Source organism: Rissa tridactyla, chromosome 2 (genome assembly GCF_028500815.1).
Source record: "Rissa tridactyla isolate bRisTri1 chromosome 2, bRisTri1.patW.cur.20221130, whole genome shotgun sequence".
Classification (NCBI taxonomy): domain Eukaryota; kingdom Metazoa; phylum Chordata; class Aves; order Charadriiformes; family Laridae; genus Rissa; species Rissa tridactyla.
Window position 1 is genome coordinate 103,583,612 of NC_071467.1, and position 14,650 is coordinate 103,598,261.

The following is a 14,650-nucleotide window of genomic DNA, read 5'->3' on the forward strand; positions in this document are numbered from 1 at the left end:
GATGTAAGGAGAATTGTGAGTTCTTAGAAACTCTGAATGTCTTCTGTATGAAATCTTGTGTACCTAGATTGTTTTAAATTGAAAAAAATATATGTCTTAAGAGCTTCACTGTGTGAATGCTTTTGGTTGTTGAAGTCTCCAGTATGACTAGTTAGCCTAGATTATTGAAGTAATTATTCTAAATTGATGGGTGGTCTTGAGAAAACGTTTTCAATTGATCGCTCCTAATAGGAGGAGGGTGTGTTACTAATACAGCACAATCCCTACATGGATGCTAGAGTTTAAGAAACCATTAACCTTTTCAGTTTCTTAATATGCTCTGTGCACTTTTTTTACCACTCGTGTGTGTGACAAATACATAGCAAAGTCCGAGAATGTACGGTTGTACAGCATCTCTTTACTGGCGCCTTAGGGGTCCGACCAAAACCATTTGATGATTCTGTAAGTCTGTGACTGTATACGATATGTAACTTTTCTCTAAGAAGGAAATATAATATTTTCAGTATACAACCTGAATTGTTAAAGTCCTTTGAATAATTAACTGTGAGCATTTCAAACTAAAAGAGGTCAGTGCGGTCGGCTGAGGAAGATGGCACAGAGATACAGGGCGCCCTGTAAAGGTGCAGCGCTGTGCTTGGTACCGCATTACCGACAGGGCGCTTTTGGGAAGGGGAGCTAGCACTAATCTGGAGCACCCTCTGCTGACCGAACTACACATGGCATTTCCTTAACTGCCGCAAGTCGCCTTTTTAGCCTTCAGTCAAATTGGAGCAAAATACGAAGGTCAGGTAGAAGCAAACGCGAGTTATTTGGCTTCGTTGTTATGCAAAGACTGATTCTAAAAAGGCACATCAGACTGAAGATTATTTAAGAGACATTGGGATAGTTGAGCAAACTGCAAAAGTGTTAATGACAATCAGATTTATAGCGAACTGGATATTAAGAATGGATAGCACCTTCAATTTATCTCACTTTGATCTTTTGAAATGTAATGTTTTACTACAGATATAGCAAACTGTTGGCATTGGGATAAGTCAGGACACAACTGAAAAAGACAGACTTAAGGGTATGAAGTCTGTGGCCAGTATTTGTCAAAATGAGTGCCTCGCTTCAAGCAGCTGAGTCCACTATGTAAAGTTGTGGATATAGCTCACTTTACACTTCTAACTGTAGTAGACTGAACTAGAGAGGGCTAAGCACCTCTGAAAACCTGGAGAGGACTTCGAACTCAGATGATGTTGGGTCTGGAAAAGGCAATGATATAAAACGGATGAATAAAGGAGGCAGAGAGAGAAAGAAATGTTTGAGTCTTTGTTTTCTTTTAGCATTATAGATATTGCTAGCTACAAAAGGGATTTTTTTTTTTTATTAGTTTATTTCCAACATAGATATTATGCAGTTATGAATAGCTTGTTAAAGTAAAAACAGGCAAGTCAGAAGGGTAATTTCAAAATGTAGTAAACTTACCTTCCTTTTAAGAGCATTTAAACCTCTGGTTTTGAACATGTATCAAAACATTGAAAAAACCATTTATCTACTTGCAGCTTACTCTTCTTCCTTTGGATGATAACCATGTATTTCTCCTTGAGTTTTAAAATGTTTCTGGTGTTTTAAGCACCTGTCTGTTGGATATGGGCTTTATTTTGTAAGAATACAGACAAGTAGTTGTTACTTGTTTCTTTGGGGATACAATTAATGTTAAATATCTTAAAATGTTTCTTGAAGTCAGTGTAGAATAGACATAATTCAGTTCCATAAACCTGCATTATTAACATGATGCCAAATATTTCAGTTTGTCAAAGTGATGGTGAGTTGCATTAAAGCTAGCGTGAAGGATGAGTACTTTTTTTTGCCAAAGGCAATACAGAAAATGTTAATGGAAATCTGTTTTCTGGCTATTACTTTTGTATAACTCCACTGGAGTGGACTAAATAACTAAAAGTTTATTTCAGTTTTTCAAAGTCAAGTAGAACCCTCCACTACTGCCACAATTATTGCTCAAATTCTAAAATGAATAAAATTTGTAGTAGGTTTTTAGTGCCCTAGAAAATGTTTTCAAGCTTTGTCATTGCTGCTTTTGTAGCTAAACAAGTGACTGGGTTGTTTGAAAATGGATCTCAGAAAAAGCAGGGATGGGATAGGTGACTTTTTTCACTAAATGATCATTTTATATATTTCAGTGGTTTTTTTGCTTTTCTTACCTTTGAATCTACTGCTTAAAAGAATGAGTAAGATACTGATTAAAAAGTGTAAAATTCTGTAAGCAAAATTTGGTGGGGTTTATGTTAATCAAGACAGGCTTGTAGAGTCAGACCGTTACTTGAGTACAGTGAATTAAGGAAAGGTGCTTCCTAAACTTGAATTCACTTGCTTTATTTGTTTGGATTCACAATTATATTAACTTAATGTGGTTACCTGGGTTGCTGAGTAGGCAAGAATTTGAATCATAGGAATAACCTTGGAATTAGGAGACTTAACAAAGAAGAAACGTTTACGGATTCCAAAGTTGCTGTACGTGTTTTTAGTATCAAAGATTAAGGTAAACAGATAATGATATCTCTTTATTTACCCTTTAAACACAGATTAATAATCTTTTATTTCTAGGGACTATAGGAAAGGTTTAACAGATCATTGAAGAAAGCCATAGGGTTTCAGATATGTGCAGCTAACTGTATATAGTAGTCTATATAAAAATTATTTTTTTATAAATGATGAAACGCAATGTTTGTCAGCCCAAAGAGGAAAGATATATTATTTGAATTTTAGTAATTTTAAATACTTAATTTACTCTTTGCATAGCTATTACATCTAAGTTTAGACTATAATTAATGAAAACATGAATAATTGGCTAGTATTCAAGGCTTAATAAAGTTAAGTTCAGAGCATTTATTAGAATAGGAAAGAAAGTTTTTATGTTTATGGTGCAAAATTAAAGCTAAAGTCTATCTCAAACATACATACATACTGTGAAATTTCATTGTAGTCAATATGGTGTTTGTCAGTGCAGAACCCCACTGATTACTGAAATATAGTTACCTTTGTGGAGGAATTTGGTTGCGGGGGGGAAGTCTCCTAAGATAATGCCTTACTACTTCAACATGCTTAAAGTAGGGTGCTTAAAGAAGGCTATTTATTAGCAATTATTTCTCATGCACTTTAAACTTGATTTAATTTGTAATTGAATAAAAAGTGGCGGCACTACAATATTTTGAGGAATATTTATCATTGTGCAACGTTTTATGATCAAATGTTGCCTTTTAATATTCTAGCGTAAAAATTTTTCTCACTTTTGCAGTAATATACTTTTTATAATGGTAGAAGAATTGTTCTAGTACTGCAATAATAGCTTCAGAGGATAACCTTTCCCAAAAGTTAAGGATCTAGGGCAGCAATAGCAATATTGCTGTTCATGTTCTACTTCAATAGTCAGTCAGAAAGGTTTTTTGTTACTTTCAACTTTTGCTAATTAAGACAAGACTTTCCTCATAAGATAATGACTTATACCTTGTGGTCCAAAATGTGAAGTTTAGATCTTTAATTGTTCTCTTATTCAAAAATAAAGTATTTTAAAAACTTGTAGACAATGCCATACTTTTTATTGGTGGTGTAAGCCATTATTTTACTGAGAACCATTAGCTATTTAAAACTTCGTGCATAAATTAAAGAGGAACTAAATGGATTTCCAGTTGTTGCCATTAGTAGCATTTTAGATTATACAGGCAATTATTGTGTTCATTATCTTAGAGCAGCCCCTTTGTAAAACTACTGTGGTTGTCTTAGACATTATGTACAAATTTTCCCTTGGAGATTAAAATTTACAGTGGTGTGTTTAATTTTGTTAGCTCAGTTGGTTCAAAAAGAACAAATATTATGACAAGAAGAAAATTTGCTTTTCTAATACGGGAAGTTGCAATGAATGTGGAAAATTACTCCAATTCTTAACTCATCTGTTTCTTATATTGTCATAATTATTCTGGTTATGATTCTTTTCAAAAGGAAAGAAATTGCTTTCTTAAGATGGTATATTTTACAAATGCTTTGATAAAATCACAATGTAGTTAAAATGAAGTTTACCCACTTTTCCAATATTCAGTTGAATTTTAGAGAATGTTAGTGAATTTCTACATGAAATATATCTGGATAATTCAACAGTGCTTCATTAGTTTGAGTGCTGAAGTTGTTTAAGTGGAAAGGCACAGAGTTAAACTAATTAAGTATATTTCAGCACATTATAGTAACTAATTTTTGAGAAATGGTGAATGCATTTCTATTAAAACTTACTTTCTTTGTGTGTCATCTTAAGTAGGGCTTTGCAATTGCCTTCACATGCTATAGTAAATGAAAATATTAAAGTTAACTGTGGCAAATAGTATGATCTGTATTAAAAAGGATGACATTATTAGTAACAAACCAAATGTTCTTGAGAGATCTATTGTGTGAGAATTTTTCATTGTCAACTTTTTTATTCTCTCAATATCTCTCCAAACACATTTTTGTTGGATCCCAAACTTAAATTCACATCTGTCTTCATCAATTAGAAAGGTATTAATGCTTTGAATTAGCTACGTATCAGTGTGCAGTGGACTAAATTTAATGTTTCTGTCCAAAAAGTGGCATTCCTTCCAAAGAAGCTCTTTATTCATTTCTATTCTGGGGTGGGGTTTTTGCGGGGGCGGAGGGGGGAGCTGAGGGGAGAGATAGGCTTTCACTGCCATGATGCAGGAAAAAAAAGTGTGAGGTACTGGTTATGCATATTGCAAGACAGTGATTCTTTATTTTATTACAAAAAAAGACCAACTCTAGAAGGCCAGATTAAATCATTCCTTTCACTTTTTAATGGGATTTGGATGAATAGAGTAAAATATGCACTTTGCATTCATTGATAGCATCTTTAGGTTGAGGTAATTGAGTCTTTTTTCCCTGACTGAATGAATAATGACTTCATCTGATCCTCAGCGAGGCCTGAAACTTAGGCTGCCTTTGTCAATGCAAAGAGATCTGGGCTTTGAAACATGCTCTACTTCCCTGGCTTAATTTTTCTTCATTTTAATCCAAAAACCTATTTTTCTCAATAATTCAAGCATAAACTATGTAGTAGTTGAAGCAGCGGAAATTGCAAGATATTTGTCCTCGTTGTGCTGCTTTTTAAATGTAGCTGATAAATCAGCCGCTGTGGTCTTCAGCTGCCTGGTTCTCTAGGGAAGGGACAGCCCATGTATAAGCAAGATTGCCGGAATTTTTAAGAACTATATTTAAAGTGGTTCTTTTGCATACTGTTTGCTATCTAAGGAAGTGTTATGTTTTACTGGTCTTACTGGCAAGACTCGGAGATAATAGGGGCATCTGTGACGGGGCCTAGGAAACTCTTCCCGATACAGTTTTCCCACATATTTTACTGACTACAAGAGCATCCCAAGAAGTGGAGTATAAATACTTAGCTTACAGCATACATTATTGAAATGGTGAGAGTCTTAGTTACATAGCTTAAAAATATTTGTTCATGAGAAACAGTGGGTGAAAGATAGATTTTCAGTGTTTTTGCTAAAATGTTTGTAAATCAGATACGTTTTTACTTGTGAAAAGTTGAAGCTCTGTTTACTATTTGTCTTGAAAATGGATATTCCACTTGATTGTTGTTTTTTATTATTACATTGAATAACTGAAAGCCTCATACAATTATAAATTACTTCTATGAAATTAGTTCATATTTACAGACTGGTATGGGAGTGTAGTTGCAAGTTACAGTACACTAGTTATATGAGTGAGAAGGTGGCTCTGTCGCATTTGTCCGCTGATTCTTGACTCTAACAGGTTTTTGATCTTCTAGCAGTAAATGAGCAGTAGCCACCCTACAAATACAATATACAGCGCCGGTATTTTTGCTGCATGCATAACAGAAGAAAATTGTTCCTGCTTATTTTTTCATCTTTAATTATCTTTTCTCCTTCCCCTTCCTGTGTTCCTGTCCTGGATCGGAGGCTGGGGGAGGGATGTGTCAGACGTAAAGGGATTCAAAAGGCCTGGCTGAGACAGTTCACACTGGTTCTGGGAACTGTAATTGTCCTGTAACCAGGGAACATCTAATACATGCAGGCATAATAACAATAATCAATTCAGTTATCAAAATGCAGTTAATTGTTAGAAGTGCATGGATTTTTAATAGATAGGAGTAAAAAAGCCAATAATAGCTAATTGTTTGCACTGCAAAAGTGTCAATTTAAGAAGTCATGACTAACTTGATTTATACTTCTTCCGCTAGGTTGGCTTGCTGGACCTGGAGTTGAATCAACTGACCAAAGCCCTGTTTTTGGCTTTAGTTGCACTATCAGTTGTTATGGTAACCTTGCAAGGATTTGTAGGCCCATGGTATCGCAACCTTTTCCGGTTCCTCCTCCTGTTTTCCTATATCATCCCGATCAGGTATGTATAAGAATGAAAGAAAAACACAGATGTCTAATTTCACTGAATGTGGCTTTCCTGAAATTTATACTTGCTTCTCATTGCGAAGGAAATTGATCTTATCAGGAAGCTGAAGGAGAAGGTGCCAACAAATGTGCTGATTCTTGAAGGATCACTGTACGGAAAACAATACTGTTGTATTTTTTTTGTATAATGTTCATCTTACTGGAGTAATCAGGATATCTAATCCTTTACTAGCATAAATGTATTAATAAGGATACAGTCTTGGTATATTTGAGAACGTGGTTTTAGGAAACATGTATTCGATGAACTGTTAGGTGTACTTTGACATTTTATTCTTAATGCCTTAAATACTGAAAATGTTCCATTTCTCCGGTTAAAATATAAACTTTTTACTACAACAATGATTAATTTAAATTGAATGGCTGAATAATGTAGGTGTGCTTTTACAATGAGAGGACTTTTAACACGTGTAACCAAGCAGAGACTTGGCCTGAATTAATTAATTCATTAAGCATGAGTACTATATATTCAAATTGCAGATAAACTGGAACAGGAAATAATATCCATGCGTGTAATCAGGTCTGCTGTGGACACAGAAGTGAGCATGCTGACTCTGAAATTAATTTTTTTCCTTGAATGGGTATTGCCTTTGCAAAATGGAAATGCTTTCTCCTATTTAAATACTGAGTGTTTAGATTACGGTGACTGTTAATTTTAGATGCTCTCTGGAGCTCTTCAGTTCGAGATACGTTACTCTACTCAGTGGCCCAGAGGCTAGCCAGACAGTTAGCAGCAACTAAAATGTAGATAGGTTTAAGACCTATGCCCTCAGGTTTGCACACAATATTTAAATCCATCTAGTGTAAGGAAAAAAAAAAAAAAAAAACAAAAACAAAACCAGGAGGATTTATTTAGGTGTTTTAATCTAAGCTTACATGATTTACACGTTACTGTGTTCACATTTTTTAAGTACATGTCTCTCTGAAGGCAACTGTATCATATTTGATGAATTTGATACTCAGGAAGTATCTGTCTTAAGGTTTTATAACTTAGAGGACTTGTACTTTTATAATACTTCTGTATTGCAAGAGCAACTGATTCTGTTGGGAAGTCGAAAGAGAAGGTTCCAGCAAATCTACTGGGGAGTTGGGGAAATCTCATTGTAGAAAACAGTCATTTAGAACAGTTTCCACTTCCTTTAACTGCCTCTTGTTTTTATTTACACATTCGTGTTTCAATTTTGTGGTATCTTTCTAAACACTGTCATTGTTATAACTCCCTTACTGCTTGTATGATGCTGCTATTCAGGTCATGTCATCATTCCCCCCATATACACAGAGTTATTGAATATTAAGCAACTTATCCGTGTGAAGAGGCAAAAAGTGCTGCATTCAAGTCATAACTAAAGCCTGTGTATTACTGAAAGATGCACTTAATCATCAAAGACATGTAGGGGAAGGGAAAAACGAGCTAAGAGTATAAAGGATCGCTTGTCGGTCACTGTGTTCTTCCATGATAAACATACTAAGCCAAAACTTATTAAAATGGTTAAAAGACAGATATATCTTTGTTACTGGATGCAAGAGGATTAAGAGCAGATAGGTGTTGTAAGTAAATTTGACTCTATATTGACGGCTCAACATATGCCACTGAAAAACACCTTAATTGAGCCGCTCATTATCAACTCTTAAGAGAGCAGTTTAGTGGACTTACGAAATAGTTCCTTTCCAAAAATAATTTCTAGGATACACCTAATCCCATTTTTCAGTTGCTTGTGGGAAATAATACACAAAGCGGAAGTATTTGAGAATGTGGTTGGTTTAGTTTTGAGATGGGCCATGTAGTTACCCTGTGGAAGATCAGACAAGAATCTATCAGCAAATACGTTTTTCTCTAGAGGTTTATCTATTTCTATACCAACTTTTTCTTCAGCTCAGATCATTCGTACGCAGGGTCGCTTCCCACACTGTTGGTGAAGTAAACAACCCCAGTCATACGGATGTTCAAATACAAATACATTTCTCTTCCTCTCTTCTGGATGTTAAGCATGGGAATGACTTATTCTTTAGGCTGTATTTGAAGTGTAAACTCTTGGAGATTAAAATTACAAGACTAATGACACTGAAGCACCAGGTGTTGTGTCTTCTCATTATTATTAAAATAGCTACATGGGGGAGATAACAAACTTTTCACAGGTAAAAGAAATGAATGTGGGAGGTTAGGATTGCCTGTTAGAGGCAAAGCATATCTAAACTCATGCACACATGAAATGTGTGGATTGATGGTTTTAGAGAATTCGGGAAGTTTCTAAATATGGAGCTTTTTTTGCTGTTGGCTTTTGGTTTGCAGGGCAAGGGAAATTCCAGGTATGCAATAAAAATAATTTTCCATGGCCAGACATCTTCAGTGAAGATGATGAGGAGGAGGTGACTAATTGTTAGTAGAGTTTAAATGATCTCTGTGTAGCCTCTCCTATTAATTAATAGGAAGAGAATATTTTTTTTTTTTTTTTTTTGCTCTGGGGAGAGCTAGTTCCTTGTGATTCAACTGCATCCTAAATACTCCTCTAGATCAATGTTGCTTCACTGTGCAAAGGGTATTACTGTGGGACATGTAAGACTTCAGAGGCATAAACATAAAGCAAAGGTAAAAAGCCCCAAATCAACACACCCAAACAAAAAGCCTACAACTTTGCACACATTCTGTAGTGTACAAGGATTCAAGCAAAATGGATAAAAAGTAGTAGTAAACAAACACTGAAAGCTTAGCCCAGCTCAAAATGTTTTGAATAGCCCCATGCTCCCAGAAACATTTGGCCCTTAAAAATTACTCTTCTGTATTGATGTTTCCTTTTCCCCTATAGAGGAAGCATAGCCCAGCAAGCCTCCATAGGCAATCTGCCTCCCTACAAAGTGAATCTATTTGAATTTCTTAAAATGTATTGGGAAAGGAGGGTAGGAAGCAAGTCTTTGACAGACTGTCCAAAACTCTAGGATTATGCTCACCTATTCTCTTGACTTTTTCCATGCTCCTTGGTATTCTTAAGCTTTTTTCTAGTTGGCTCTAGCCAGTCTGGGAACCATTAATGCCTATCCATAGGTTCTTCCAGTGTCACTGGGACCATTTCGTTACTTGTTTTAAATAAAGTCATTGCTTGAAATACATTGTCCGTTAGTTTACAACATCTTGTTGGACTGTGTCACCTAGTGCTGTTATCACGTAGCAGGCTGGGGGGAGCATGTGTGCTCAGATATGTCCGTGCTGCTGTTCTTTGTGATACCAGTGTGGAAGTTCTTAGGCCCGTGATGTTTCCTTTTGTTTTCTTTCTTTTTTTTTTTTTTTCCAAATAGTAAGCTCCATTTGTTGAACAACTTGTATTTTTTTGGATTGTGTATTTTCTGAATGACAAAGGGCAGAGGGCAAAAGCAGTCATACTAATGAAAAGTCAGCACCTCAGGTAGGGGAAGATAATGTCATAGTTGTGCTTTTACCTGGTTACCCAGTTTAACTCTATTGCTGTGGTTATAGATACATTCTTCTTAATTTTCTGTCTTTTTAAAATAAGGCTTACATTTCTATCAGGAGAGTTTAATTTCCCTTTTGTGTGGAACTGAAGACACCACACACATTTCAGATTCTAATACTAATCATGTAAGTCTTGAGGATTTTTTCCTTCAATTTTTGCAGCTACTAATTTGATCGGTTGTTTTGGTTTTAAATTTTTTAAAAAAGCTGTCAGAGACAGTTACCAATATTTGTATTTTTAAGTACAAAAGAACAGAAGGGACTTCAATCAATGTGGGATGCGAGATACCCGCACTTATCTCTTGAGCTGAAAATACTGGTGTGTATATGGGTGTAGGAAAGATGGTTGGGCTGTTAGAGAGCCTTACCACAGAGCAGTTCTGTCCTTTCCCCTGGCATTTAGTTGTAGCATCTCTTCGTCAGCTCACTTGAGCTGCCACGGGAATCAGTTCAGAAATGACAGCCAAGGCCAAAGAAAAGGCTAGCCTTAGTGATGCTACTGCGCCGCCCAACGGGATCCCCTCTACCACCAAGGAATGGGACTTTGTTTATTTGTTGTCCAGTCTTCTTCAATACCTTGAAAGACAAAGTCAGTTGCATTTTGACTTGAGTCCTTTTGTTTGGTTGTTTTGGTTTGCTGTTTTCTCCCCAAAAAATGTAGACAGGAAAGTTTTCCAAAATAATTTGGGTTTAGCCAAACAGTGTTGGTGAAATCACTGCCTCACGTGTACAGACATGTGAATCCTGTAGCTCTACATGCTTCTGCTTAGCTGTTAAGAAATGTAGAGGATTTAACCCTAAATTGATAAGTTATTTTGTGGGGAGCTGGTAAAAATGTGTGTTGTCCAGACTCTATATTTAGTCGCACTTTAAAGCTGGACTGACAGGGGCTTAATCAGCCATCTTTTCAGGAGGATCCTTTAGTTTTGGTATACACAGAAGCTGTCCTTTCCTTCAGACAGCCCAAGGCTCCTGGGCACTGAGCCATTCTGACAAAATAAGCTGTCCCAAACATCTGGAAGGAACAGCCTTGCACTTTAGTAAAGTTTTGGGGCACTACCTGGCTCCCAGTGCTTTTTTCTGGGTCCCCAAGAGGAGCATGTAAAGAAAATCCTTCAAGTTATGTCAGTCTGGTTTTGGTGGGCAGTGAGGAAAACACTGCTAGGACGTCTTGTATCTGAAATTCATTCATACCCAATCAAATCCTGGATCCTACAAATAGGAAAAAAGAGGGTTTTATTCAGTGTGCTTCTGTATATTCCCGAGATCCAGGGAACTCACACCTATGCAGGACTGTAGTGTCTGTCTAACAGCAGTAAGCAGCTATGCTTCTTTCAGTCATATTGTAGTTTGTGCTGTCTGTGTTGGAGCTCTAAACTGTATAATGTATAGATGTGAGACTATCAGTATATGTAGTCTCACATATAGAGACAGAATATGTATTAGGTACATGATGCAAAGCTTTCAGTGTGGAAGAGCTGAAGTAGTTTAAGCCATCCTCATAAATGTGTATTATGTCTCTATTACCATACCATGATATGAGAGATAGAGACTGAAAAATATTATATGAAGCTTCCTGATATTTTACAAACTAATTTTGACTTCTTCATGCAACAGGAGCTATAGGGTGCGTGTGTCGTGCTAAGAGTGAGTCTTACTCTGCCCCACTATAGTGCTGTACCTACTGTCTGAGCTAGCTTTGTGCTTTTCTTGCAATGTCTGATAGTCGTTCTACATAGAGAAAGCACAATCAGTTTAAAAAAATATTTTTTTTAACTGATATATTGCAGTAGATCTTTTTCCTTTCTAACCTTGCAACATTGCCTATTTGGTCCTGGTTGTTTTTCTGGTTTTAATCTAATAGTATTACAGGAAGTAATGCCAAATCTGTCTGGAACACACTAAAAATATTCGTGATCTAAAAATTATTTGTATTAGACATCTAATGTCAATATTGTTGCCATTGTGTAAGAGGCTTAATGAAAGAAGGCATCTGACCTGTTAAATGTGAAAATAACAAAGAAACATTTTTAATAGGAAGTAATTATTGTTATTCTGAGCTGCATGTGCTGCATCTGTTGTGCCAAGGCGCTCATTTGACATGCGTTCTATTTGTATTTTGTACTCTACCGTGTTTTCAGCCTGTAAGAAATTCATAGATTAGTTTTCTCATTAATTATTCCCCAGATTTCCTCCTGAGGTTTTAAGTTCTACCTGTGTTACAACATCTAATTATCTGTACCTAGGTTGCATGTGGCCCTTGAAAAACTACATGTGCCACAGTGGCTATAGCAATACGGGGTTGATATGCATTTTTTTTTGACATGCATATTTAAGCATAAATGTGTCGGATTGAGGTCTCTCTTAAAGTTACATTCATTGCTTGCGTTTTTTTGTAAAGTGCTGTGTGTGTACCTTCTTTCATTTCCTTTTATATGCTTACATAATAGACAAAAATCTAGAAAAAATAGTCCGAGAGAACTAGTGAGACCAATTATGAAGCAAACAAGAACACAGATCGGAGGCTCTTCTTGGGACTATTAGACAGATAGCAGAGAAAACTAAATAGAAATTTATATAGCGGGCTAACCACAAAAGGAATATTATATTCAAATTTCCTCTCCAAATAAAATATAGGGGAAGGGGAATTAGGGGAAATTAAAGGGATGAGCTATGATTTGATTTTTATTTATTTAGATCTTGATTAGAATATTTTGTTTAAATGAAGTAACTTCTGTTTCGTTCTCTTTTTATTTTGTTAGTGCAAGTTAATAGAAGTTGTAAGGGTCCAAAAATGACCTTCTGTGAAGATAACTTTCCAGGCATGTTGAAGTTAAAGCACTTTTGGTTGTTTCTTGACCAATAATTTTAGAAGTGTTCCATATTGTTTTCTAGACTGCAAATAAAGTGTTTATCTGTGGATAGTTTATAGCAGTTTCAAGCAGGTAGGGATATAGCCGTAAGGAGTTGGGTACAGTTTTGCGTACTAATGTGACCAAATATGATCTTCAGTATTTCACTTAAAAAGAAGTCCCGAAAATACAAAGACTATATCTCAATTACTTCACTTATTTTAGAAATTGGATACCTCTATGGGTGACAGTTATCTGGAGTTTTGGCAGGGCTTTGGTTTTTGCTACAAAACTTCTGCTTATATACAGGACTGCTCAGGAAGTTCTTCCAGCCCACCAAAGCTCAAATAAAACTATCGTTTGCTTTTGATTCAAAATCATACCTGAATTTCATTTGGCACAGTACCACTTTGTTCACAAAATTGTCTTTGCTAACTTCATTCAGTCTTGATTGCTTTTCACCAAGTCTTGAAAGGCAGAATGTTTCTGGAGTTTCTAAATGTATTAATCTGAAAGTTTCTCAGTGAAGGCGCCTGCTTATTGGCAAACTTGTCCATTTTGACTAAAAAACAAAATCAGAAATCTTTACAAGGGGCCCTAATGTCATTAACATTTGGGGAAAAGTGACATTTGGAAGTCCTGTAAATATGAATTTGTTTAACCTAACACACTACTAATGTTTTTGAGGGAATAAGAGCTAAAGTATCTATTTTTAACTTGTAGTAAAAGCAGTGTGGATTCTGAAATGTTGTGTTACTGATTTGTTCTGAAGCTGAATTGCAGAGAAATGCCACCCTGGCTCTTAGTGGAATAAACTCCCAAGTTGGATGAAAGTTGCCTTAGGGTTTGCCTGCTGTAGGGTAACTAGTGCTGCGGTTGAGAGACAAGAAACTTCACACTATTATGTTCACTAAATATGCCCATTCTCTGCAACAGCCTTCAAATACCTATATTAATTAACATACTGTGTCTAAAGATTACATGTTAATTGGTTTGCTAAAAATTAGTGTTACTAATGCAACAGTGTGCTAATGCTACATATGATGCTGTTCTGTGCATTTTCATTTTGATATCAGCATCAACTGATGTGTATGGATTCTTTTAAATTGGGTGAAATTGAGAAGGATTTAAAACTGGTGAATTTAAAATGTTTTTGGTTATATAATGAGGTTTCTTAAAGTCCACAAAGGATTTACGAGAAATGATAGCTAATATTGTCAGGCACTGAAAGTAGCTTGGTGTTGAATACGCTTAGTATTTCCTTGTTTTATTGTGTAAAAATTCTTGAACTTTTTAGTCAAGTATTTTTATCTGTTCCTGTGAAGCTCTGCTGGAGAGATTTCCAGTTTTGAAAGCAAACTCAGTATTAATAGGCCTCCATCATTTTTAGTGTTACAGCAGTGTCCTTAAAGTGATAGCTACAATGATTTCAAAGACAAAAATTTCTCTAAGACAACAAGCACCAAGTGAAGGAAGTCAGAGTAGGATACAGTATAGAAATTTTAGAATTAATACTGAAAATGCACCTATAACCCTCATTTTTTGTTTATTTTATTTCTGTTTAATTCTTTATTCATCTTAACAATTCAAGCATGTACCTAATATCTCTGTGTGCCAGAAAGCTGGCTTGGACTTACTAGTCATTGGGGAGATGTTATTTCGCTGGAGGCCAGCGCTGCCAGCTTTCTATTAGGTCCATCAGCATAAAGGAGGTATGCTCTGTTCCACTTAACAGTGCATGCTGGAAAGCCTCAATGCTTTGAAATACAGATTTCTCCTCACTGCTCAGCAAGATAAGATGTTCTTTTTTTTTTTTTTTCCTTACCTTTACATTATATTTAAGTGAGATT

At 35.8% G+C, this 14,650-nt stretch overlaps 1 protein-coding gene across 9 annotated transcripts in view; it reads left to right on the forward strand.

Annotated features, from left to right (window-relative positions):
- Window positions 1–14,650, forward strand: part of ATP9B (ATPase phospholipid transporting 9B (putative)) — a 174,748-nt gene that overhangs the window by 110,504 nt on the left and 49,594 nt on the right. For all 9 annotated transcript variants that reach the window (XR_008465058.1, XR_008465059.1, XM_054192859.1 and 6 more), the window contains one exon: window positions 6,260–6,420. Coding sequence is in view for 7 of the 9 variants with exons in the window: in XM_054192859.1 (XP_054048834.1) it covers window positions 6,260–6,420 (161 nt within the window). In the remaining 2 variants the exon portion in view is untranslated. The remainder of the gene's footprint in view (window positions 1–6,259; window positions 6,421–14,650) is intronic.